The sequence below is a fragment of the Cryptomeria japonica genome, chromosome 2, assembly GCF_030272615.1.
Source record: "Cryptomeria japonica chromosome 2, Sugi_1.0, whole genome shotgun sequence".
Classification (NCBI taxonomy): domain Eukaryota; kingdom Viridiplantae; phylum Streptophyta; class Pinopsida; order Cupressales; family Cupressaceae; genus Cryptomeria; species Cryptomeria japonica.
The window spans coordinates 285,347,064-285,372,443 of NC_081406.1; the positions used below are offsets into that span (position 1 = coordinate 285,347,064).

Below are 25,380 nucleotides of genomic sequence, written 5' to 3' on the forward strand. Positions count from 1 at the left end.
CAGTATTAATAGTTTTCCATTCCATGCTTTCCTGTTAAGAATAGAATGAGATATGTTTCATTCTTGAATATGGCAAGATTACACCTTTGTTAAAGCGGAAGCTTAAGTAGAAGGTCTAAATTAATAGAAATGGAAAATGTATTTGTTATACAGCTTGCACACATAGCTTAATTAAACAGTGCAATGTAATTACACCTTTTTTAAACCCCTATGAGATTTGGGGTAAGGCCATCGCTGCTCTCTCAAAATGGCACTAAATACACTAGGAAGTGAATTGTAAATATCTTTCTTCCAGCAAGAACTTCTTGGTAAGATGAAGAAGCCTCAACTGTGTTAAGGTATTTCTAAATTATTGAAACTTGGGAAATTTGAATGATAACTGTGTTGCTATGATTCTTGAAGTCAAGAAATAATGAAGAATTTAATAGTTTGTAATGCTAGAATTAAATCAGATATTAGGGTCAAATATAGGCTACTTTCCATGAATCACAATATGAGACTGAGATAAAAATATAAGTAATGCAGCTGCTGCTATTTGAGCTTGATAGAATCAGATAAGGATTACGATACATTAATATGCAGATTAGTGAGATCTGCATTACTGTAAAACAAGGAATTCATATCTGTACGCTTGAGTGTGCAGGTTGCTAACTCAAGAGCACAAATATGAACTCAGAATTCTAAAAACTTAAGAATGATATTCACTGGAAAGTTATTCCATAAGAGTTAATGTCACAACGAATTGGTTACCCAGCACGTGAAACTTGAGTCTAATCATGAATATCAGCCAGTGAGCCTTTTAGAGTAAAATGCATATTCACCGATGGCTTAGAAAACCTCCTTAGGGATGAGTCATGCCGAGTAGGGTGATGGACAATGACTACATGCATTGGCATGTTGCAACTCTTAAAACATTTGGCCAAGGTGATGCTACAAACTGTAAGCCTCAATCAATTATTTGATCTAGCTATTCAACCCAATCAAAGGTCATACTAGTTAGGAGTAGCCTATGGTGTGTGATCGACTAGGGATTGAGTAGGGTCAAGCACCAATCTCCTTGGCATGAGTCCAACTTCTTTTACTTCCCTGCGAAGGGTTGGGCCTTTCCAGTTGGAAATGGCACAGGGTACTAGCAAGTCCGTGGTTGGACGAGAAAGCGTCAGTCAGTTCTTTGATCTAGCTATTCAACCCAGTCAAAGGTCATACTAGTTAGGAGTAGCCTATGGTGTGTGATCAACTAGCGATTGAGTAGGGTCAAGCACCAATCTCCTTGGCATGAGTCCAACTACTTTTACTGTTGATGAATGATAGCATCGGTCAGACATTGGAATGACGAATTAATATGAATCCTACATAAACATGTATGTATGTATGTATGTCAGTCCACCATGTGAACTAACATACATACACACATACTTCATTCTTGTGTGAATAAAACATAATCATATTCCATGCCATCTTTCTATGCCTGAACGAATCTCCATTTTGATTTGTATGTGATCAGATCCTTGTCTTTTCTCCTACCTTGAATCGTGGAAGGATATCCAAGGCTTAATACATCCAACGAGTTCAAGGTTGCATGATCGTATTGATTGATCAAACATTCATGTTCGCATTTATTAATATCGAACTTATAAATAAATCGGCGATTGTGTTTGTGAATTAGTTAAATGATAGTTAACAAATCTTTAGGCAAACGCATCCTTGGGACACGTTGTGTGTGGTCATGCCTCCACGTTGTAGAGACATGTCCCCACATAACGTGCCCCTATTGAAGATATAAATACAAACCGATTTCAAAGGAAAAAATAATAGAAATCGAAAATTATGCTCTCTCCATTGAATCAGCAAATACAGTGTTAGAAATTAAACTCCAGCACCATTAACATATTGTTGACTTTCATCTTGAAGGATTAGAATTCTCGTTATTAAATTTGCACATTGAACAAATAATATTAGTCTGATATAAATTTAATCCTATTTTAACATGGTATCAAAGCCTTGGTAAAGGAAGATCCAAGATTAAGTTTGAGATATCAGACCATTATTTATTCAATATTACAGTCACACTTCATTCTTCAAAATGTCAAGCATGATCAGATTTGAAGATCGACTTGAAGGAGCCAACAATTTCATCTCTTGGAAGCTAAGAATCATGATGCTTCTAAAGGAGAATAAATTAGACTCCTTCGTGAAAGAAAAGAAAACTGAGCCTGAAAATGAACCTAAGAAAACTCAATGGATTGAAAGCAATGAGAAAGCCATGAAACTTATAGTGGATGCAGTCAGAGATCATATTGTACCTATATTGGCAAAACATGAAACTGCATACCTTATGTTCAAATCTCTTGAAAGTGCATTTGAAATAAACAATATAGGTAGAACCCTTGCCCAAAAAAGACAAATCCACAATATAAGTATGAACAAGGGAGAATCTGTCAATGCATACTTCATAAGAATCACTGAACTAAGGGATCAACAATCAACAATTGGTTATGAAATTGATAGCAAGGAATTGACTCTAATTACCTTAGGTGGTCTTCCAAACTCATGGGAATCTTTTGTTCAAGGAATAAGCGCAAGATCCAAGCTCCCCAAGTTTGATCGATTAAGATTTGACTGTCTACAAGAAGAGTCAAGGCAAATAACAAAGGGTAAGCAGAAATCCATAGATGAGGATATCCATGTACTCAACACAAATTCTCATAAAAAAAGGGAATAAGAAGAACTTTAAAAGGAAGAGAAATTATCATGGAAAAGGTTCATCCAAGTAGAAGAAGGACCTATCACAAATTCAATGTTTTAGGTGTGACCAATACGGACACTATGCAGTCAAATGCCCTGACAGGACAAAACAACAAGCCTCATTTGCTAAAACAGGGAAGACAAATATAGACCATGATTCTGAGAAATTTGCCTTCTACTTAGCATCATCCAATCAAATTTCTAACAAATTAAATACATGGGTAATTGACAGCAGATCATCTAGGCACATTACAGGATACCGAGATTACCTAGAGAACATGATGGAAGAATCTGACAAAGAAGTTACAATTGGGGACGATTCGGCACATCCAGTAAAAGGAGTTGGACCCTGTACCATCAAATTGAAATCTGGGGTCACCATTCAACTCACTAGAGTACTATATGTGCCACGTATTAAGAGAAATTTAATATCTATATCAGCCCTTGAAGATGACAGATACATAATGACATTCATGGAAGGAAAAGTCCAAGCATGGGCAAAGAGCTCAACCATAAAAAAGGCTCAAACTATAGGCATAAGGCAAGGACACCTTTACAAACTTTGCACTGAGTCGAATCAAGCTCTCATACATGAGACTTCTGACTCTAACGAGATCTGGCATCAAAGACTAGGCCATATTAACTTTCATGCCCTAACTTCCATGGATAAATTTGTAACCGAACTACCTAAAATGATTCAAACTCACAATGGGGCATGTAAAGGATGTGCCTTGGGTAAAAATACTAAAAGTACTTTTCCTAATAGTTTGAGTAAAACTAAAGCTGTGTTAGAATTAGTTCATTCTGACTTATGTGGACCCATGTCCGTACCCTCCATAGGGGAATTTTTGTATTATGTAATTTTTCATTGATGATTTCTCCAGGAAGACCTGGATATACTTTCTAAAGTGCAAAGAATCGGAAGAGATCCTTAATAGGTTTAAAGAATTCAAAGCTATCACTGAGAATTCTTCTAGAAAGAAAGTTAAAATACTTAGAACTGACAATGGAAAAGAATACACTTCTGAAATTTTTAAAGAGTTTTGTGTACATGCAAGGATTAAGAGGGAGTTTACTGTACCCTATAATCCCCAACAAAATGGAGTTGCTGAGAGGAAAAACAGGACCATAGTAGAAGCAGCCAGAGCTATGCTTTATGATCAAAACCTAGGAACTTCATTCTGGGCCGAAGCTTCAAATGCAGCCGTATACATTCAAAACAGATGTCCTCACTCACATTTAGAAAATAAAACTCCTGAAGAAGCCTTTACTGGTGTAAAACCAAATATTAGTCACTTAAGAATATTTGGGTGCCCAGTCTACATTCATGTGCCCAAAGAGAAGAGACTGAAACTAGAACCGTCTGGGAGAAAAAGAATTTTTATAGGCTACAGTGAAACCTCAAAAGCTTACAAAGTATATATACCTAGACAAAGACAAATTGAGCTAAGTAGAGATGCCATCTTTGAAGAAAACATTGCCTTTAAGAAGGCCAGGAGATCAGATGAGGTAGAAACACCTGATTCACATAAAAGGATGGAAGAAGATATTTCCCCTAAGTTTCAGAGGGAGTATACAGATGAAACTACAAATGAAAGTCAGATTCCACCTGAGACTCAAGAAGAGGAACAAGAAAATAATCACAAGAGACCACTTTGGGCTAGAAAGATGATACAGGAAGTAGAAATCCTTGCAGCACCCAAAGGAACATTCAGAGAGAGCAAGAGGCCTCGGAAATTGACATATGATGCATTAATGAGTGAAATCATAAATTCTGAACCTACTGGTGTTATAGAGGCCCTCAAGCATCAAGTTTGGAAGGATGCTATGATAGAAGAGTACCAATCCATTCTAAAGAATAATGTTTGGGAAATAGTTCCTAGACCAAAAGAGAAATCTGTTGTCTCCTCCAAATGGCCTTTCAAGATCAAACATGATGTAGATGGCAGTATAGAGAAACATAAAGCACATTTTGTTGCCAGAGGATTCTCACAGAAAGAAGGTATTGATTATGAAAAGACGTTTGCACCTATTGCGCGGTATACTTCTGTTAGAGCAATCATAGCTATTGCAGCTGCTAAAGGATGGAAGATCCACCAGATGGATGTGAAAACTGCATTCTTAATGGGACTATTGATGAGGAAGTCTATCTAGAACAACTTGAGGGCTTTGTGATTCATAATGCAGCTTCACATGTGTGCAAATTAAAGAAAGCTTTATACGGACTTAAACAGGCTCCCCGAGCTTGGTATGAGAGGATCGACAGCTATTTGTTGGGTCTAGGGTTCACCAAAAATTGATGCAGATCCAAATCTTTATTTTAAAGTAATTAATGGTGATATGTTGATACTTATCCTATATGTTGATGATCTGCTAATTATAGGAGAAGGTCATCTTATTATTCAATGTAAGAAGGACGTGGCATCAGAATTTGATATGAAAGACTCGGGCAGTTTACACTACTTCCTTGGATTGGAAGTTTGGCAAAAACCAGATGGTATTTTTCTAAATCAAGGGAAATACACCATAGATATTCTAAAAAGATTTGGACTGTGGGACTGCAGACCTATGTCAACACCCATGGAAACCAACTTACATATACTAAAAGAAGCAGCAGCAGAATCCAGACTTGCTAACCCCACTCTTTACAGACATATAATTGGGTCATCGATGTACCTGGTTAACACTCGATCGGATATTTGCTATGTAGTGAATGCCTTGAGCCAGTTTATGTGTGAACCTTGAGAAATACATCTTGTTGCTGCTAAGCATATATTAAGGTACCTTCAAGGTACTATTGGACTTGGACTCAAATATAAAAATGATAATCTAAATCTACATGGTTACTCTAATTCCTATTGGGCTGGAAGTGTGACTGATCGGAAAAGCATATCAACATGTTGCTTCAGTTTGGGATCAGCTATGATTTCTTGGATATGCAGAAAACGGTCTTCAGTAGCACAAAGCTCAACAGAAGCCGAATACATTGCAGCATCTTTGGGAGCTACAAAAGCAGTATGGCTCTGAAAACTACTTGTGGGATTATTTGGAGAGCCTCTAAAGCCTACTATCATCCACTGTGACAATCAAAGTTGCATCAAATTGTCTGTAAATCCAGTGTTCCATGATAGATCGAAGCATATAGAGATTCCTTACCACTATGTGAGAGACATGGTAGAAAGGAATGTGATCCAGATGGAGTATATTAATACAAGTGATCAAACAGTTGACATTCTTACCAAACCTCTCCCCAGAGTAAAAGCTGAATACTTCAGGAAGAAACTTGGTATGATTGAAATGTAAGTTATTGAAATAATTTCTAAATTTCTATTGTATTAATATAAATAAAGATGTTTAAAGTGTAAACTCTTTTGTCATATGTGTGACTCTATGACTTATGGGCCTGCCCTATGTACATTATTGAAAGGTGACGATCTTTCAAATAATGAACACCTGTATTGATCATTGTAAGGTGACGAATTTACAAGGATCTTTCCACTATCATGATAAATATCATGTGACTTGATATTCATGGACATATCATGATAGTTTATATCTCTTGGGCTTAGTGATAGATATCATGAGACTTGATATCAGTTGAATATCATTATGCGTCTTATGAGATGATCATGGTGGGTATTATGTGACGTAATATCCATGGAAATGCCATGACCTGTTATGATAGACATCATGAGACGTGATGTCAGTGCACATATCATAACTAGGATGTTTATGTGAAGAATGTCATGTGACTTGATGTTCTTAATTCATCCTTCAATATCACGAGTTAGGTGATATCTCCATACTTAATCATCTTCCCTAGCTAAGAGGGAGTGTTGATGAATGATAGCATTGGTCAGACGTTGGAATGACGAATTAATATGAATCCTACATAAACATGTATGTATGTATGTATGTCAGTCCACCATGTGAAATGACATACATACACACATACTTCATTCTTGTGTGAATAAAACATAATCATATTTCATGTCGTCTTTCTATGCCTGAACGAATCTCCATTCTGATCTGTATGTGATCAGATTCTTGTCTTTTCTCCTGCCTTGAATCGTGGAAGGATATCCAAGGCTTAATACATCCAACGAGTTCAAGGTTGTATGATAGTATTGATTGATCAAACATTCATGTTCGCATTTATTAATATCGAACTTATAAATAAATCGGTGGTTGTGTTTGTGAATTAGTTAAATGATAGTTAATAAATCTTTAGGCAAACGCATCCCTTGGGACACGTCGTGTGAGGACACGCCTCCACGTGGAGACATGTCCCCACATAACGTGCCCCTATTGAAGATATAAATACAAACCGATTTCAAAGGAGAAAATAATAGAAATCGAAAATTATGCTCTCTCCATTGAATCAGCAAATACAGTGTTAGAAATTAAACTCCGGCACCATTAAAATATTGTTGACTTTCATCTTGAAGGATTAGAATTCTCGATATTAAATCTGCACATTGAACAAATAATATTAGCCTGATATAAATTTGATCCTATTTTAACATTTACTTCCCTACGAAGGGTTGGGCCTTTCCAGTTGGAAATGGCAGAGGGGACAAGCAAGTCCGTGGTTGGACGAGAAAGCGCCCTGATGATAATTTCCCTCTCCCAAACTATGTAAAGATTATTTAAAGTTCAGAATGAGAATCAAGAAAATCATAATCTCTAAACCTCTCATTCTTTCTTATGTTGTACTTTGTTATATTATGAAATTATACTCATGCAATGTTTGCATCTTTTGTAGAATACTTGTTCTTTCAGCTTCAAAAAAAATTATCTAGAATTCTCATGTTTATAATTTCAGTTCAATGTTTCTTATTCTTGTAAACATATAGTTACTAGATGATGCATGTTACACTTCCAAGGTGGTGATTGAGTCATGCCCTTGGATTACCATGCCATGATACCACCATTCGTGAGCCACTCCTTCAAGATGCAAGGTGGCAAATTTGATAGCCTCTTCTTCAAACAATGGATTCAAGGAAAAATGTGTCTAATTTCTACAACCAAGCCCTTGCTAAGGAGCTACCAAATCCATCAAAAGTGGGAATGGTGACTTTTCCCAAACAGTGTTAAATGTCTTTCCTCTCTTCATACCTTCTTCTCATACGCCCATTTCTTGTCTTCATCTCATAAAATTCTGCGAAGGTCATGTCTCTACGTATGCTGACACTTAAGGCATTGTATTCGTCATGAAGCCTTGTCATTTCCTCTTCCTGATCAAGTTGCTCTTCCTCTCTGCTTGCTGCTCCTTTTTCCAGAAATTTGGCCCTAAAACTTTTCAAAATTGCTGACGCCCTCTCACCACCAAAGTTGTTCCCTTTTGCTCCATTTTGTATCGGTCTCTCGGTACTTAGTTGCTGCTTCAATCCTGTTAGAAGTTGGACCATTTCCATCATAGTATCCTTTGCACTAGTTTGGAACTCTTTAGTCTCCTTGACAAACTCTTGAGCATGATCATCTTCTTTGTCACCCATGGCAGCCTCCTTCTCTCACTATTGATATCTCTAATCTTTGTCACTCATTAATCAACCACAGGCTGGCAAGATGCCATGCTCTAATACCACTGAAATATACCAGTATAGAAAATTTGCAGATCTACCTGAAATTTACCAGTACAAGAAATAGGAAATTTGCATATTTAAACAGTGAAATACTTTGCAACAACATTTCCAGAATTTAATCAGTTCATAACAAAAATATAAAGTTAAACAACTCCAGTGCTTCAATATATAGGCTTCAAGAGTAGAATCAATTATAGATCTAAACAGAAATTATTCCAAGTCTTTGATCAAACTTACAACATGCAATTCATACAAATCTGAAAATGTTGCTGAGTAAACTTCTCCCAAGACCATTATGTATTTGCTGGATGACAGTCCTGTTGGTGTGCGTTTTTATTACCTACTGAACACAGAATAAAATGTCCAAAGACACTCTATACTCTCTTGAACAAAATCACTGCATATGCTAAGATTGCGAGAAGATCGTATGACGATTCCAAGGTTCCCTTTGTCAGGTCTTGACATGTGGATAAGCTCAATGGGCATTGTGATATGCTGGTAGTGTACAAAGGGACTTACACTTGGCTCGTTCAATCCACAATGAAGGTTTAACTTTAGACAATGAAGCTCAATCGTCTGGGTCTTGGATCATGGACTTCAAGAAAACTGAAAAGGAGATAAGGGTTTAGAAGTTCTAATCTATCCCTAAGAATTCAAGAGACGATATTGACTAGGTGAAACCAATAACCACGCTTTGCTTTGCTTCGCCACGCTAGGACAACTACACCAAGTGGGTGCAATCTTCAAGGGGCGTGCTAATGATTTTTACGTCATGAATAACTACCATCAAATCAAACAATATTCATCCAGACAGAAGTTCAGCATCCACAAAGTAAGCTCAGACTAACTTTACACAATGAACAAAAATCAGTTATTCATCAAAAGTATGAGTGAAAGATTCACCATAAATCAATACTTATCAAATCTTGCATTTGTCTAACATACATGAAATAAAATCTAAACTATGATGAGGGATAAGAACCATGCAAACTCCAAAATAAGAGAAGTAATCACCATCAATTTGAACAATGCATTACTTCTTACTTTGGTAGTCATAAACAACAACTTGCTTATCTCAACATGTTTTGCAACATGCTCCCATGTTTTACAAATGAGGGGCGAGCTCAATTTATAGGTTCCTCAATTATAGTTCAATGGTCAGGATTGATTTTGAATCAATGACCGAGATTACAAAATAAAACCCTAATTACGGTTTGTTACAACTAACTACCTCTTGACCAATGAGAAATTACATTTGGGGACACTTGTCCTTCTTGCTAAATATAAACCAATAATAAAATAGAAAGTTGTTGCACTGTGGATTGTGCCTTCTAGAAGCTTCCATAGATAAGTCAAGTTCATTGAACCTGGACATGTTGACTTGGAACAATCCGATTGGTTGGAAGATGACGAGGCGCCACCTCAACGTGTTGGATGTCCTCCTTGGTCACTTTGTTCTTTTTCCATGTACTTGACTTAGAATATCTTTCCTTGCCGACGACTTTGTCCTTTGCGCTTGCTTCTTCCTAGCTTTGATATCAGATTCCTTTCGCGATTTTGATCTCCTCCTCTCACCTGCATTTGAATCTTTGAGGTCTGGAAGTCTCCCCTTGGAGCAATGTCCGTACTTGAAGTTATTAAAATTTTCCTTCCTGATTGCTTTGAAATTCCTCCTGCTTGAACTCGACTGACGTTATTCCTCTAAATTCTCCAATTTGTGTCAAGAATTGCATATGGAAATTTGTTTGGAATACTCTTCTTGTCACTATCTGATTCTGATTGGGAGCTTGTCTTCAATTCTTCAGGAAATGAAATCCTACTGTAATATCCCCTGTCCCTTTGTAGGTCAAAAACAACGAGATATCTGCTGCTAAACTGTGTGTTATGCTGTTTACTACTGCTGCGTGTTATGCAGACTGCTGTCTCAGTTTGTTTTCAGTTCGACATAGCATTCACCACACAAGCATTCGATTTATGAAAGAACAGTCTATAATGGTTATCTATGAAAGTATGAAACACCAAAATAGATTCAAAAATCAGACTCATAGGACTGCTGTCATTACGACAAACAGATGGCATGTGTCCTCAGACAAGTACATAAGATGAAATGTTAACTCAACAAAACTCCTATCACTCTTATTCACATGATAGATCACATTACATTTCAATTGACAGATATGATACAATTGCTGATTGTCTGTCATTAATCAGATTTTCAGAGTACATAGGAGACTGTAACCATACTAATGCAAACATACTGAAAAATACAATGAAAGCAATGTGTAATGAACCTGGTAAGGGGCGCCTTGAAGAAGTAAATAATATCCAATGTCAATGAATCTTCAACCTGCCAAATTGGACCTCTACCAACTTCGGCCCTGCTGCAGCAACGGAGGTCTGATATCTCAGAGGTCAGCCGCCTAAGCACTTCCAACTTTCACCCAAAGGATTGCCTTACTGCAGAGATATATCGCTATCATCAGAGGAGGCAAATCAATGAACTTATGATGAAATTCGATGAACATGGGCAGACTGGTTCGTTTTCTGATTTTAATTCATGAATGCCAATCCTTCATCAATTTTCTTTCCCAATAGCCATCAAAAGAGACGCCTAGGTCTCATACTCAAAATGCTAGCCTCCAATTGTAACTTCAATGCTCAAAAAATGCACAGTATACAAAATCGTGGGAAGCTGAAAACTGCTTCAGAATGATGATTGGCTGCTACTTATGTTTATTCACCTCTAATGTATACCAAATGGGCACCAAAGAGATCGCCCTGTCCTTCCAATCAATTCGCTGTCTACAAATGTAAAATATGGAGCTTTCTTGGAATGGAATGAGCAAAGTCAAAGGTGTAGGTATCAGCAGCACAACTTGCTTCAGACCTGGTTAGATCCTCCAATAATCTCTTCCAAAAGATCTTCAATGTAATTGCCAAACTGCTCCAATAAGTTTCAATGATATGTTGAGGACACCATGAAACCTCCTACCATAAAATGTAATCAAAACTCATTAGGCACAATATAGAAGACTGAATATCTTCCACTCTCATCTGCAAATTTGTCTTTGAAAGAAGACTCCACAAATTTAGGCACCAATGTAGATTCCGTCACGAACCTACTCCCACAATGAACAACTAGGGTTCCGTCCAGCCCTTCTATCAAATCTGTTGAAGGTTTGCGTCCTCAGAGATTCAACCAATGCCACGCATCAGTCATTTCATCATATCCAAATCTCCAATCTGCCTGATCAATCCTCACCCTCTTCTATTTATCCTTTTCATAACCCATCATGAGATTCCTTCTAGAAGAGGGTAGGTACACTTTATTATTTATTAAGTGACTTTAATTATTTTAATTTTATACTTTAGTCACTATTTAATTAAATTAATTAAATATAAAGTTACTTTTTAATTTTTAATTTATTTTATGACTTTATAAGAAATTAATTTAATTAATTTCTCCTTATTCCTCCATTTAGCCAAAAGGCTAAATCTTCATAAAAGGCTAGGAAAAATGGGGACATTACACCTACAAGAAGTTGCCTGATTGCTTCAATAGGTTTGGGATTGTAAAAAAAAATTCCCCAAGAAGCCCGAAATTTTTTCTATATTTTCACCAAGACTGACTACTTTTCTTCCTTGATGCCTTGAATTTCTTTCAAGTGTCTTGAATCATGAGAAGAATTACTCTGTGCCTTCGCCACAATAGAGGAAATTAGAATTTTCTCTATGAAGTATTTCCCATACTTAACCAAATTTTGGCTTCAATTTCATTTTGTAACACCTTCATCCGGACCTTTCAACACCTAGCCAAATTTTGGCAATCTCCATACTCAGATGAACTTTGCCTGTGGATATGCCTTCAATTCTAAATTTGGCTTGTGCTAAGTAGGACAGACTCCATCCTTGGACAAGGATTTTATTCATTTTCTCTTTACTTTTCCTCTTTATTCTTCTTCATTCTTCCTATTTCCTTTCCAACACATAGTCAAAATTCGACTCTTTTGTTGTGGAAAACTCCACACTTAGCCATTTTTTTATATTTTTTTTCTTTGTTTCCCCTTGGCAAATTCCAACACTTGGGTCGGACTTTGGAAATTCCTTTCCTTCCTTGCTTCAAAAAAAAATCCACTTGTTGTCTTCAAAAATCTTCCCTCATTGAACTTGGGACAGAGAGTTCTTTTCAACTTTCAAACTTGAGAAAGAATGAGAATGAAAATGACAAATTGAAATTGATATAAGTTTGAGAAGTTCAATCTTTTTAGCATCTTTACATTCTTTCATAGATTCATAGAACCTAGTCCTCTTCTCAATTTCCTCAAAATGGCAACCCAATCCCCTCAAAAGATTTCAAAAGAAGTATCTATTCTTGTTCTTGGTGCCACTTCACACCTTGTCCTCATCTTGTCCATGTTTCGGCAAAGAATTTTTTTGAAATTTATGTGTTTAGGAAATTTTCCTAAGTGTTGGGCGAATTTTTTGAGAAATAATTCTTAGTGTTGGGCAAATTTCCTTGACTTCCAAACCTGGTCAAATCTTCATTCATGGCGGACTTTTCCATGTGTTGTGCCATTTAACATTTCTCTTTGGTAGATTTTCTACCCTTTCATTATGCCAATTTCTCTCTCTTCTTGGCAAACTTTCTACCCTTTCATCATACCAATTTTGTCTAAGTGTCAAGACGGCCATCCTTCTATTATGCTTGAGTAGACTTCCTCTTTGGCAAGCCAATTCTTGTTTGGGAGGTGGAGGAGTTGATGATTGTCAAGCCATGTCTTGGCGGACTTGATCTTTGTTTAGACGTTTTACCAAATGCCAAGGCGGACTTCATGATTGTCATGCCACTTTTAACCCTTTCATGTGCTGGGCGGAGTTGATGATTGATTGGCCATTTTGAATTTAGCCTTGGCGGAATTCATCATAGATTGGACATTTCCAACTTGTGGCATGGCGGACTTGACACTTGGTGAAGACTAAATTTTCAAATTTTATATTTCCCAAGGTATCAATACTTAGCCATTTTTTTGTATTTTCTCCTTGGGCGGACTTCATGTGCAACAAGGAATTTTTGCTAAGTGTTGGGCGGAGTTTGTTATTTACAAGACAAGTGTTGGGCAAAGTTCATTGTGCCTTGGACATTTCTTTTCCTCATGGTGGACTTGGAGATGTCTGGGACATTCTCCCTCATGTCATGGCAGACTTTGGATTGGCCATTTTTGACCAATTGCCAAGGCGGACTTCACTTGTCTTCAGACATTTTTCAACTTTTTCCATGGCGGATTTTGCCATTGTTTAACCCAATGTCTCTCAAACTTGGGCAGACTTTACTTTGCCTAGGACAATTTTTTTTGAGGAGTGGACTTTAGCGTCAGCAAGCCATCTTCACTTTCTACCTTGAGCGGACTTCACATTTGGTTGGACGTTTTACTTGCTTTCCCTTAGGCGGACTTGCTCTTCACCATGCCAATTTCTTCTAAGTGTTGGGCGGACTTGGCACCTGATTTCAACTTTTCTTTCAATCTACCAACACTTAGCCGAATTTTCCTTCATCTTCCTTGGGCGGGTTTGCTTCTTGCTTAGGGAATTTCCTTGACACTTAACCAAATTTTGAGATTTTATTCTCCAAGGTATCAACACTTAGCCAATTTTCTAAACAATTTCTTGGCAAACTTTGCACTTGTCCAAGATGTTGCCATCTCCATGATGGGAGGAGTTTACCATGTCTTGGACGTTGCTTTCTCCATGATGGGAGGAGTTTACCATGTCTTGGGCATTGCTTTCTTCATGATTGGAGGAGTTTAACTGGCTTGAGACATGGCTATCCCCATTTAGAAACTTTTTTGCCATGAGCACTTGGATGAATTTTTTAATGATTTTGCATTGCTTTTCATACTTGGAATTTTATTTTATTTTTTTTCACTTATAGGAACCCTGTTGCCATGACCTAAGTGAACCAATCCTAGGTCAACTTTCAAAAAAGTTGAAAAAAAGCAAAAAAGTAAAAAAGCAAAAAAGCAAAAAAGCAAAATCCTACAAAAATAGGAAGTTGTCCAAATTGACTCTAAGTAGTTGTCCTTTGGGCCTTCTAAGCACTTTGATGGCATTCAAACACTGTTCCGAGCATGATTTCCTTGACTAATCTCAATGACCGCCTAGAAACACTAACTCCTCATTGTAAAATGACTGGTGATTAGCAGTTGCGACACCAAGGCAAAACCCTAAAAAGCAAAAACAGGGGGTCCCCATTTGCAATGGGGCGATGTGTGAAAAAGGTCACAACGGGTCCGATTAAAGATTGTGCACCTTGAAAATGGTGCACCTATCACCAATCAATGTTGGCCGCAGCCTTAGCTACGACACTTTATATCCTATGCCTTTAGTTTATTGTCCACTGCTAGATATCACACTTTCTAAATGCGCCTAGTCTTCTTGATAGGAAGCTAGAGTGATCACGGCAATGAGTCAATAGGGGATGGATAAAGAACAGTATTGCAATGAAGACTCAATAGGCAGGGGTGTCGTCCCACCTGGTTAGTGCCTCTCAGATCTTCATCCTAGATACAAATCATGCACACAACAGAAAATTCAAATCTTCGCATACCATTCCATCTCACCTAAGCATCTCTAAGTGGGGGTTTGGATCATGGACTCGGCCTAAAGCCGGCCAAAGATTGCAAAGGCCCAGCATAAACTAAACAAGTCAGCCCCATGCAAAAATTATTTAATAATTTTATTTATTATTTATTTAATAATGTATTTATTTAATAGAAAACATTGGCAAATAAAAGGGTTGTTGATTAACACCGCTCACAATTAGGCTAGCCGGCCCAGCCTTCAATTGAGGACATCATAGTCTACAATGGACAATCTACCGAGCATGTTTAAGAAATATATTGAGAACCTGTGAGTTATGTTTAACAAAACAAAAGATATTGAATTCAAAAGCTTTAATATTGTTTATAGATCTTAGGAAAATAAGGAAAAAAGTGTCTCTTTTGCTTTTCAGAAAAAAGGCTTCTTGTGAGAAATAAGCAAAGCATTAGAAACTGGTAGTGCTTGAGTGGTTTATTTACTAAAGGAACAAAGTTAGAAATTGTACGTTATGGATTGCTGAACTGTGTTTCAACAAGAAGTTAATAAAGGTGGAACATTGTCTTAGGAATTTACCACAACAAATAGCAAAGATTTTACATGTAAACACAATGATCTAGATCAGAAAATGCAAATGATTTATGATTCGCAGCTCTGTTTTACAAAATAATTTCATCCTTAAGTGTCTAGATTGACCATTTACAATTGTCAGCTATGGGGTGCTAGCTACTCATGCATTCTGAAGTCTTCAGTGATCTGAGTATGATGCATATAGATGTGGGAGGATGACCTAGATGATTGAAGAATGAAAGAAACCCCAGATGAAAGGAGATAAATTGTCAAAAATAACTGCACAACTGCATCAATCCATCAGCTGAAATAGTACACGTATAATATATTAAGGGAGGATCTACCATAGAAAATACCCTGATTTATTATGGGCATCCTAGATAAACCCACAATAAAATTTATGTAATACGATGCAAAAAATGAACCCAATTTGCATCATGAGACAAGCCAATGCCTTTTTTTCAAAATTTAAATGAGTCATTACTCATAACTGTAAAAGTACAAGTCATTTGTTAGATATCACTTTGCAGTCTTATAATTTCCAGGAACTGTAAGCTCTTTTAAACTTAAGGCTTTCTTGTTGACCAACTAAGCACATTTCTAGCTCTTGATAAAAACAAAGTTGGAACCACCAAAATCAAATGGAAAAAGGAATGAAATACCAGAAAAAAAGTTCTAAATATAATTATGTATCTCCTTGGCACAACAGTTGAAGATCAACCTAATGGCCACAAACTAGTAAAAATCAATATGTATTGCAAATTATCCAAGCACATCGAGTAGAATAGAGATGCAGAAGTTTAATGGCGGCAATTTTGAGTTGTGGAAACTCAAAATGGAGGATGTGGTCATATATAGAGATCTATGGGCCATAGTTTCTTCGATGAAACCTCAAACTACACCACAGGATGTATGGGATACAATGGATCAAAAATCCAAGGGTTTGATAAGACTTTGTTTGGCTGATTTTGTGCTTTTGAATGTTCATGAAGAGAAGACTGCAGCTAAGCTCTGGAAGAAGCTTGGCGATATTTATCAGGGGAAGTCCTTGGTAAATAAGTCATTCCTAAGAAAGAAGTTGTATTCCTTGAGGATGAGGGAGGAACCATTGCAGATCACATGAATGAGTTCAACAAGCTAGTTGCCCAACTGGGTTATGTCAGTATCAAGATAGATGATCAAGAAAAATGCATGCTTATGTCAGGTTCCTTGCCAAACTCATGGGATCACCTTGTGATGGCCATTGTAAGCACAACAACCACTTTCAAGATGGAGGATGTAGTTGCTTCATTGTTATCCAAAGAGATGCGAAGGAAACCTTTTGAGAAGGCTAAGGAGGCCCTGGTTGCTCATGGACGATGGAGAAAGGCAAGAAGAAGGACAAGAGGGGTAAATCCAAGTCTCGATATGAGTCTCCTAGTAAAAAGTCCAAGGCAAAATGTTGGAACTGCAGCAAATCTGCTAATTTCCGAAAAGAGTGCAAGAAGGAGAAGAAAAATAAAGGTACAAAGGATTTCCCCGATTCTAACTCTGATAAATCCTCCCATGATGAAGTAGATTCTTTTGAGGTAGCCTTGGTAACACATGCATCAAAAGATGTGTGGTTGATTGATTCAAGTGCCTCTTTCCACATGACCTCTCATAGAGGATGGTTTTCGATATGAAGAGTTTGACAGTGGGAAGGTGTATCTGGGTGATGACTCTCACCTGAAGGTTGTTGGTCGTGGAAGAGTCAAGATTCAATTCCCTAATGACAGAGTGAAGGGGATTGATGGTTACCTGCATATCCTTGGTTTGGCATGGAATCTACTTTCGATTAGCAAGCTGAGTGATGTAGGTGTCCAGGTTGTTTTCTCAAGTGGTAGATGCAAGGTGAAATGAGTCTCTATGGTGCTTACTAAGGGTGTTCAGATTGGCACCTTGTATAAATTTGATGCATGCACGATTCAGTGCAATAGTGCTTTTGTAAAGTCCAAGAAAAGGGCTTTCAATTCTTCATCCTCACCATCAAATCAAGCAGAGAATAAAATTGTTGTCTCTACATATGTTGGTCGTACTTTCTGGGTACCTAAGGGTGCAAATGCTTTGAAGATGAAGCTCCTAGCTAAAAAGGCAATGTTATGGCACCAAAGACTTGGTCACATTGGTGAGAAGGGTCTTACAGCCTTGAAAAATAAGAGCCTTGTCGAAGGCCTTGATGATTATAATCTCAAGTTCAACTTTTGTGAACATTGTGTTTATGGCAAACAACACATGTTTAATTTTATTCCAGTTCTCATAAGTCTTTTGTGGTTTTAAATTCTATTCATTCAAATGTGTTTGGTCTTGTTAATGTTCCTTGGATATCTAGATCTATGTATTTTGTCTCTTTCATAGATGACTATAGTTTGTGTATTTCCTCATGAGTAAATCTGAAGTTTTTAGTCAGTTTAAGGAGTTCAAATCCTTGGTTAAAAACTAGACTAGTAGGAAAATTAAGTGTTTGAGGACTAACAATGGTGGTCAGTTTTGTTCGGCAAAATTCAACGGGTTCTTTTTGTACCATGGGATTGACAGACACAAGACAACTCCATACACCCCACAGCAAAATGGAGTTGCGAAGAGGATGAACATAAGGATGATAAAGAGGGCTAGGAGTATGTTGAGTGGTGATGAACTTGAATAGAAGTTCTGGGCTAAAGCTGTAGCCACTACATGTTATCCGATTAACAAATCTCCTACTTTGGCACTGGTTGAAAAGATACCATAGAAGCATCCTTGTTGAGACATCTCAGAGGCCTTGGTTGTGAGGCATATGCACACATGCTAAGTGAGAAAAGATCAAAATTGGAGAACAAGGCAGTTAAGGTCTATCTTCATCGTCTATGGTGTCCGTGTGAAAGGTTACAAGCTTTGGGATCCAGTTGCAGAGAAGGTTCTCTATATATAGCAGAAGTGTGATCTACTATGAGTTGAAACTTGAAAGCTTCTACTGTTGATTTGCAGCCAGAGAAAGAAGAAAAACAAAAAAAGGAGGTAGTTCAGGTACCACCTACTCCGATGAGATTTGAACTATGCACTCTTGTTGGACCTAACGATGAGGAGAACTCAAGTAGCTCTGAAAGTTCTAAAGAAGAGAAAGAACCTCAACCTCAGCAATTGAGGAGGTCTACCCATGATAAGCAGCAACCTAATAGATATGGTTATTAACCCAAAAGGTTTGGTTATTCATTGTTGGATTCCAATTGCAAATTTGCATTGATTGCTAACACTAATGAGCCTAGGACTATTAGAGAGGCTACGGGTATGCATGATGCAAATTCCTAGATGGAAGCCATGAAGGAATAGATGGTTGCATTGAAGAAGAATGCTATATGGGATCTAGTACCTTTGTCTAAAGGACGGAACATGTTGGATGTAAATGGGTGTTCGATAAGAAACTGGGTCCAAATGGCAGTGTTGAGAAGCATAAAGCACGGTTGGTTGCAAAGGGGTATTCTTAGGTGGAGGGAATTGATTATGGTGAAATATTCTCTCTTGTAGCTAAGCTAACATCCATTTGATTCCTTATCACTTGCAGCAACTTATGACTTGAAAGTTGTGTAGATGGATGTGAAGATAGCATTTCTCCATGGTGATTTGGAGGAGGAAATTTACATGTCACAGCCAAAGTATTTCGTTGAAAAAGGTAAAGAGAACTATGATGTCCCCATCCTTTACATAAAATCAATCTAGTATTAAACACAAGTGTGATCAAGGTGCGGTAGACCTTGGACACTTCCAAGAAGTTAGCAAATAGAAGTAAGAGTTGTACACAGCAATTAATAATTCAAATAGTTAGATTTGTATATTCTTGATGGTAGAGCCAGTTGCATTGTGGAGGTTATAAAGATGAAAGCCGAAGCAATAATCCTATCAAGTAAAATCGTCTTATTTATATCTATAGTTGGTATAGATTGAGCATGACACCTTTGACAGCCCCATACATAGATCAAGTGATCAAATATGTCCAGATGCTACTCATCCTTTCATATGATCCGGGTCTTGAGTTAAGTGACATCAAGCAGGCAATCTTGATAAACAGCAATTCCATATATCAATGTGACCATTAGATTACATTTAACATCAAGTGAATCATATTGTTCATCAAGATCATCAACAATCGCTTATCAAGAAGGATCGGATATTGTATAAATAATCCATCAATGTTTCCATCAAGGATAGATTAACAGCAATTCTCATAGATCAAAGATTGAGAATAAACAAAATAAAACATTAAAGCCATCATTATCGCCCACAAAGAATTATGCCAAATGATGATTAACTAATCAACATTTAGCTATCTACTAAGAGGTGTGATTACCATGAAGTCAACTTAAATTAAATTGGTGAGATGCAATCCCTCGTGTGATATTAAAGAATCGTCAATGCCATTCCAAAGGCATATAGAACATTTTTTATTTTCTTCAAATCCAAAATTGGATCACCCAGATTGAGCAAACAACAGCTAAGTAAAGATGGCTATCGACCACCCATAACAATGCTGGGACGCATACTTTCAGTGACTAAAAACCAGAAACAGCTCCAAAGAAATCGCCATCACAAGCATTCACATCAAACAGGCAATCATACCAAATTGGGAGGTCTTATCAGACCAACCGCAATGACATCTTGCATATGTATCAAGCAACATCAGATACAACAACAATTATAGATCATCCATTATTAAGTCATCACCACTTCATAAGAAATACATCTAATAAATGATCAGGCCGATCAATAGGAGATCAATTACATATACATCAAGAGGATATCAGAGATAGCAACTTGATAGATATATTTGTATTGATATAATTCTTTGATCTTGCATAATACAAGTTTCATAACTTCAGCAAATATAGGATAAATCATACTACCCTTATCATATTCACATCCATCTTGTACCTAAGTAATACATTGCAATTACATTCAATATATATAACAGATCCGATGCTTCGATATTCAAACAAGATTCATATATATTGATTAGTTTCCACAAGTTAAAGTTGATATAGTTGACATTGGTTGATCATAGGAAATTACCGGCATTATACAAGTATTGTTGGACAATCTAATCTTTGCATATTATCAAGATAATTAACATTGCATTAGTCAACCCCCCCTTAAAAGATATAGCCACTCTCCAAATTCATTTTGAGTGTAAGTTTTAATAGAAAGAAGTCTCTTGCCGTTGAAATATAAGAAATTACTAATTAGTCCCAAACCCTAAAAGATCTTAGCAGGGGACATTACAAGAACCTTGTTTGTAAGTTGAAGAAATCTCTATATGGTTTGAAAGTCTCCTAGAATGTGGTATCAAAAGTTTGACAGTTATGTGTTGTCTTTGGGATTTATGTAATCTAAATCTGACCATTATGTATATCACAAATCTGAAAATGGTCACATTCTTATCATTGTCCTATATGTGGATGATATATAGTTTATTGGGAATGGTAAAAGATTGGATTCAGATTTGAAGTCTCAGTTAGCAATACAGTTTGAGATGAAAGATCTAGGTATAGCAAGATATATTCTTGGGATTGAGATCATTAGAGATAGAGCTAGCGGAAAGCTTTGGATGAGCTAGAGTAAGTATGTTAACTATGTGTTGGAGAGATTCAGCATGACAGCTTGTAGGCAGTTTAGTTGTCCCAGTGTTACAGGGGACGAAGCTTTCTGTGGAGGATTATCCAAAATCTCCTACAAAGATGGAGGACATATCTAGAGTGCCTTATGTCAGTGTTGTTGGCAGCTTCATGTATGCTACAATTTGTACGAGGCCAGACATTGCCCAAGCAGTGGGAGCCCTTAGTCAGTATATGGCTAAACCTAGTAAGGTGCATTGGGATGCAGTTAAGAGAGTGTTCAGGTATTTGAGGGGTACTTCTAAGTAGTTCTTGTGTTTTCATGGTTATCCTACTAGACCTTAGCATTCAATTTGCATTCGTGGATATGTGGATTCAAATTGGGCAAGTGGCATTGACAGTAGAATATCCACCAATGGGTATGTTTTCACGATGATTGGTGGTGCTATCAATTGGATGAGTAAGCGGCAGGTTGTAGTCACTTTGTCCACTACAAAAGCAAAATACATGGCAACTACTCATGCTTGTAAGGAAGCCATTTGGCTTAAGAGATTGTGCTCTGATTTTGGTTTTGATGCAAGTCAAATCACTATCTGTTGTGAGAGCCAAAGTGCTATTTGTTTAGCAACAAATCCTACTTCCCATGCCAAAACAAAGCACGTTGATGTGCAGTTTCACTTTGTTCGTGATATGGTGGAAAATTGAAAGGTAAAGATGGAAAAGTTGATACTTTAGAGAATGTTGTAGATGCACTGACGAAACCAGTGAGCTGAGAATTCCATATGGTGTGCCGGTTCTATGGGCATTGCAGCCTTGAGCAAAGAGGGAGATCGACTCTTGACAGGTCTTTGACAAGTGGGAGAATGTTGGGATTAAGGTGTCTCAACCTTAGAGTCCTAATATGCTTATTATATAATTATTTTATTGCACCAACTTTGAAAGTTCTAAAAAGAGGGGACTAGTGTCATAGATTGCTATGTTATAACTATGACAGTTTCTTTTATTTACTATGATGATAACTAGTTTGATAGAAGAGTCGTGGAGAGTTATTATTTGGCACTTGATATTTATGGTGGGGTTCACTTTTGACAAATGGTGTGAAGTAGGTGTTGTATGTGGCAAGGTGGTCATTATGGATGAGTCATGCGTTAGTGCTTTGAAAAGTTGTTATGTGCAACATGACATGGAAAAGGCAACTTGTTTTTTGACACCACATACCTTTTTGGTGTTGGAGTTGGTTTTGGAAACCATGGGTGCTTTCCACTTGTGTTGAGCTCTATAAATATGTGGCTTCTTAGTGTATTTTGTATGATAGGTTGGATATCTTCTAAGAAGCTTTTTTATGTGTTGGATCTTCTCCAAAGTTCTCTATTGTTGTATTTACTCCTAACATTGGCTTTGTGCATTGTATTGTAACTGTTGATTGTTGCTAATAATACAAGTGAGTCTAGCTTTTGGAGTGTGGGTTTTTTCTCAAGAGGTTTTTCCCACGTATATCTAGCGTTATGGTTTTATTTGTTTAAATCTAAATTTGTGTGTTTATCTAATCTGTAGCAATTAAAGGGTTTGTAAGAAATTTTTGCATTATCTCTCCTGTTAGATTTAGCATTTGGAAACATTATTCTGCACTTGGCTTCCTTTCAAAATTTATAAATATCCCCAAAGGGGACATGACATATATTTCTCAAATTTTGGCAAATTTTATTCTAATTTTTTACAAGATCTTTAAGGATGTGATGAAGCTTCTACAGTCCAAATCTTAAAGCAATGAGAGCAAAATTAAATAGTTTATTATAGAATTAGGGTTTCTACCAAATTTATTTTGGTAAGTGCTTATCTCTCAAATTTTGGTGCATTTTTTCCTGATTTTTGGAGGCTTTTCAAAAAGATATTGAAGCTTCTACAGTCCAAACTTACAATAAATTGGAGCAGTATTAAGTGATTTATTGCCGGATTAGGGTCTTGAAATTTTTCATGATTTTTTGAAGGTTTTTCAAGGACACATTGTAGCTTCTGCAGTCCAAATTTCAAAAAAATTGGAGCAAAAGTAAGCAATTTATTGCATTAAGTTTTAAATGCTTATTTTAGTAATAATTTGCTGAGAATCTTTACCACAGCTATGCCCTAATTACTTTCTTGTTTGATGATACTTGGATGAAGTGAGCCATCTTTGATGTGGTGTGCACTATGATTGGACCACACTCTCTTCATTTGCTCTTGAATCAATGCAACAGCCTAGGAGCAGGGTTTTGGTGATGATCCTAGGTATAGTTTGAAAATGTTGTATATTTCAAAATGATTCTGCTTTGACCACTATGAGTATAAGCCATCATCTTGTCAATTATTAGAGTGTAGTGATAGCATACCGGTAAAAATATAACAACCAATAGGCATAATTACAATGACCTTACAGGAGGTTGTAATGGAGTGAGTGGATAACGAAAATCCCTTAACATAAATTTAATGGGCATTCATATATTAGAAATTGATTTCGTCAAATTGTATATATCTATATAAAAATCTAATAGACAAGTGCAGATATCTTAAATACATCTATCTAATAGTCACTGAAAGATAACAATCTTTAGACACCTATCTAGCCTATATCACAAATCCAATATAAATACCTTAATTATCACGAGACTGTATTTTAGATAGATACATTTAAGATATCTATGCCAATAACCTAATCACACGTCCGCTGCAGTTATGAGCCACCTTATTGACAGCTCTGACTTATTACGGCTTGGGGTAGCAATGATGATAGATAAACCTAACTACTCCGTCCAAAACCCTGAACCCGTCAGGGTTTTTGAAACTAAACGAGAACAAAGAATTTCTTAACAAGCATTCAATCTTATCTTCCTCCAATTCAAGCTCAAGAAAGACAATTATGATTACAAATGCTCGACTGATTATGTCTAAAAGCTGCTCTCTAGAACCGTGAAGACACTCGTTTTGATTCAACAGAGATAAAGAAAAAATATTGATATCAGTTGCCCTGACTGAAGTACCTGACGTAGACCCCCTCCAACCCTGAGCGTCTGATTGGAAAGATTTGTTAGGTCTACAACTATGTCTCCTGGTGCCTGAGAAATCATTAATGTATTTATCAGATGACGAAAATTTTCAACATGGAAAGATATGCTAATTCTACAAGTATGCAGCTTGAACAACTCACCACTACTTTATCCACGTAATATGAACTAGAGGATGATTTCGCCTTGTCTTCATCCTTCACTTCTACTTTCACTGTCGCCATTTCCCTCAGTTTTTTGGCTGGCTGCTAAATTTGCGGTTTGCGATGGTATTTGAAGGCAGCGTTTTTGAAACAAAGTTGGACAGGAAATTTTATGAGGATTTACAATTTTTTGGCCGTTTTGGTTGATAAATTTCCTGCTAGGTCGTCAAAGTACTCAGAAATTTCTTGCTACCTCAGCATGAAATCAAGCTTGTTTTTGTTTTTGAGTACTAATGTTGTTAATTATTCGCATATGCGGCATGACTTGCATTTACCATTTTTGAAAGACCTGTCGAAGAATAAGGACATCTAGCCTACACCTAATTGGTTTAACATAAAAAACGAGTTGTAAGGATTTTATTTTTGCTATAGATTTTGTCATGATTAGAAATTTAAAATTTATGGCAAAATTATTTTTTTTTACTATGTTGTTACACAATTTTAAACCTATATCCTTGATTTTGTTTTTTACAAAATTCTAATGATCGGCAATTTAAGAAAATGGGAACTTTTGAAACAGTTAAACTTTCATATTTTTTTTAAAAATAACTTATAGCTAAAAGAAAATGGCGCAAAGTGGCACACTTCGGAGCATAGGTGCAAAGGTGTGACCAAGGCAAGAAAATAATCAAGGGAGGATAGCAAACATTGACATATGGGGGAATGTTTCTTCTCATACCCCAATCTTTGTCACAAGTGCAAATGTCATTCCATTCGATGTCGAAAGTACAGGTAAAGGATCTAAGCCCAAGACATTTATCCCTTGACAACTGCAAATGAACACTAAAATGAGTTAGTGTGGAATGGGGTTTTGGTATAAGGAAGTTACTAGAAAGGTGGATGCCAAAAAGAATAATCCTTTGAAATCATGCAATAGCAAAGCCTTTGTTTTATCCTCTAAGATAACTGCTTCAGTCTTGGAACGCCTAAAGGATCGCTCTCTTTTTGTTAAATGGTGCGGCAACAAATGCTAGAGCAACAATCTTATGGAATGGTGGGTACGTAGCTTTGAAGGTAGTGTAAGTAGTAGACCCCTTCTAAA

At 36.9% G+C, this 25,380-nt stretch overlaps 1 protein-coding gene across 1 annotated transcript in view; it reads right to left on the reverse strand.

The window, feature by feature from the left end:
- The window catches only part of LOC131054466 (uncharacterized), a 107,545-nt gene extending 82,914 nt beyond the window's left edge, over positions 1 to 24,631 (reverse strand). Inside the window, exons 1-2 of the mRNA XM_057988999.2 lie at positions 24,279 to 24,631; positions 24,112 to 24,186 (exon numbers count right to left, since the gene is read on the reverse strand). Coding sequence (XP_057844982.1) covers positions 24,112 to 24,186; positions 24,279 to 24,359 — 156 coding nt within the window. The 5' untranslated portion in view covers positions 24,360 to 24,631. The remainder of the gene's footprint in view (positions 1 to 24,111; positions 24,187 to 24,278) is intronic.
- Positions 24,632 to 25,380: the final 749 nt, after the last annotated feature.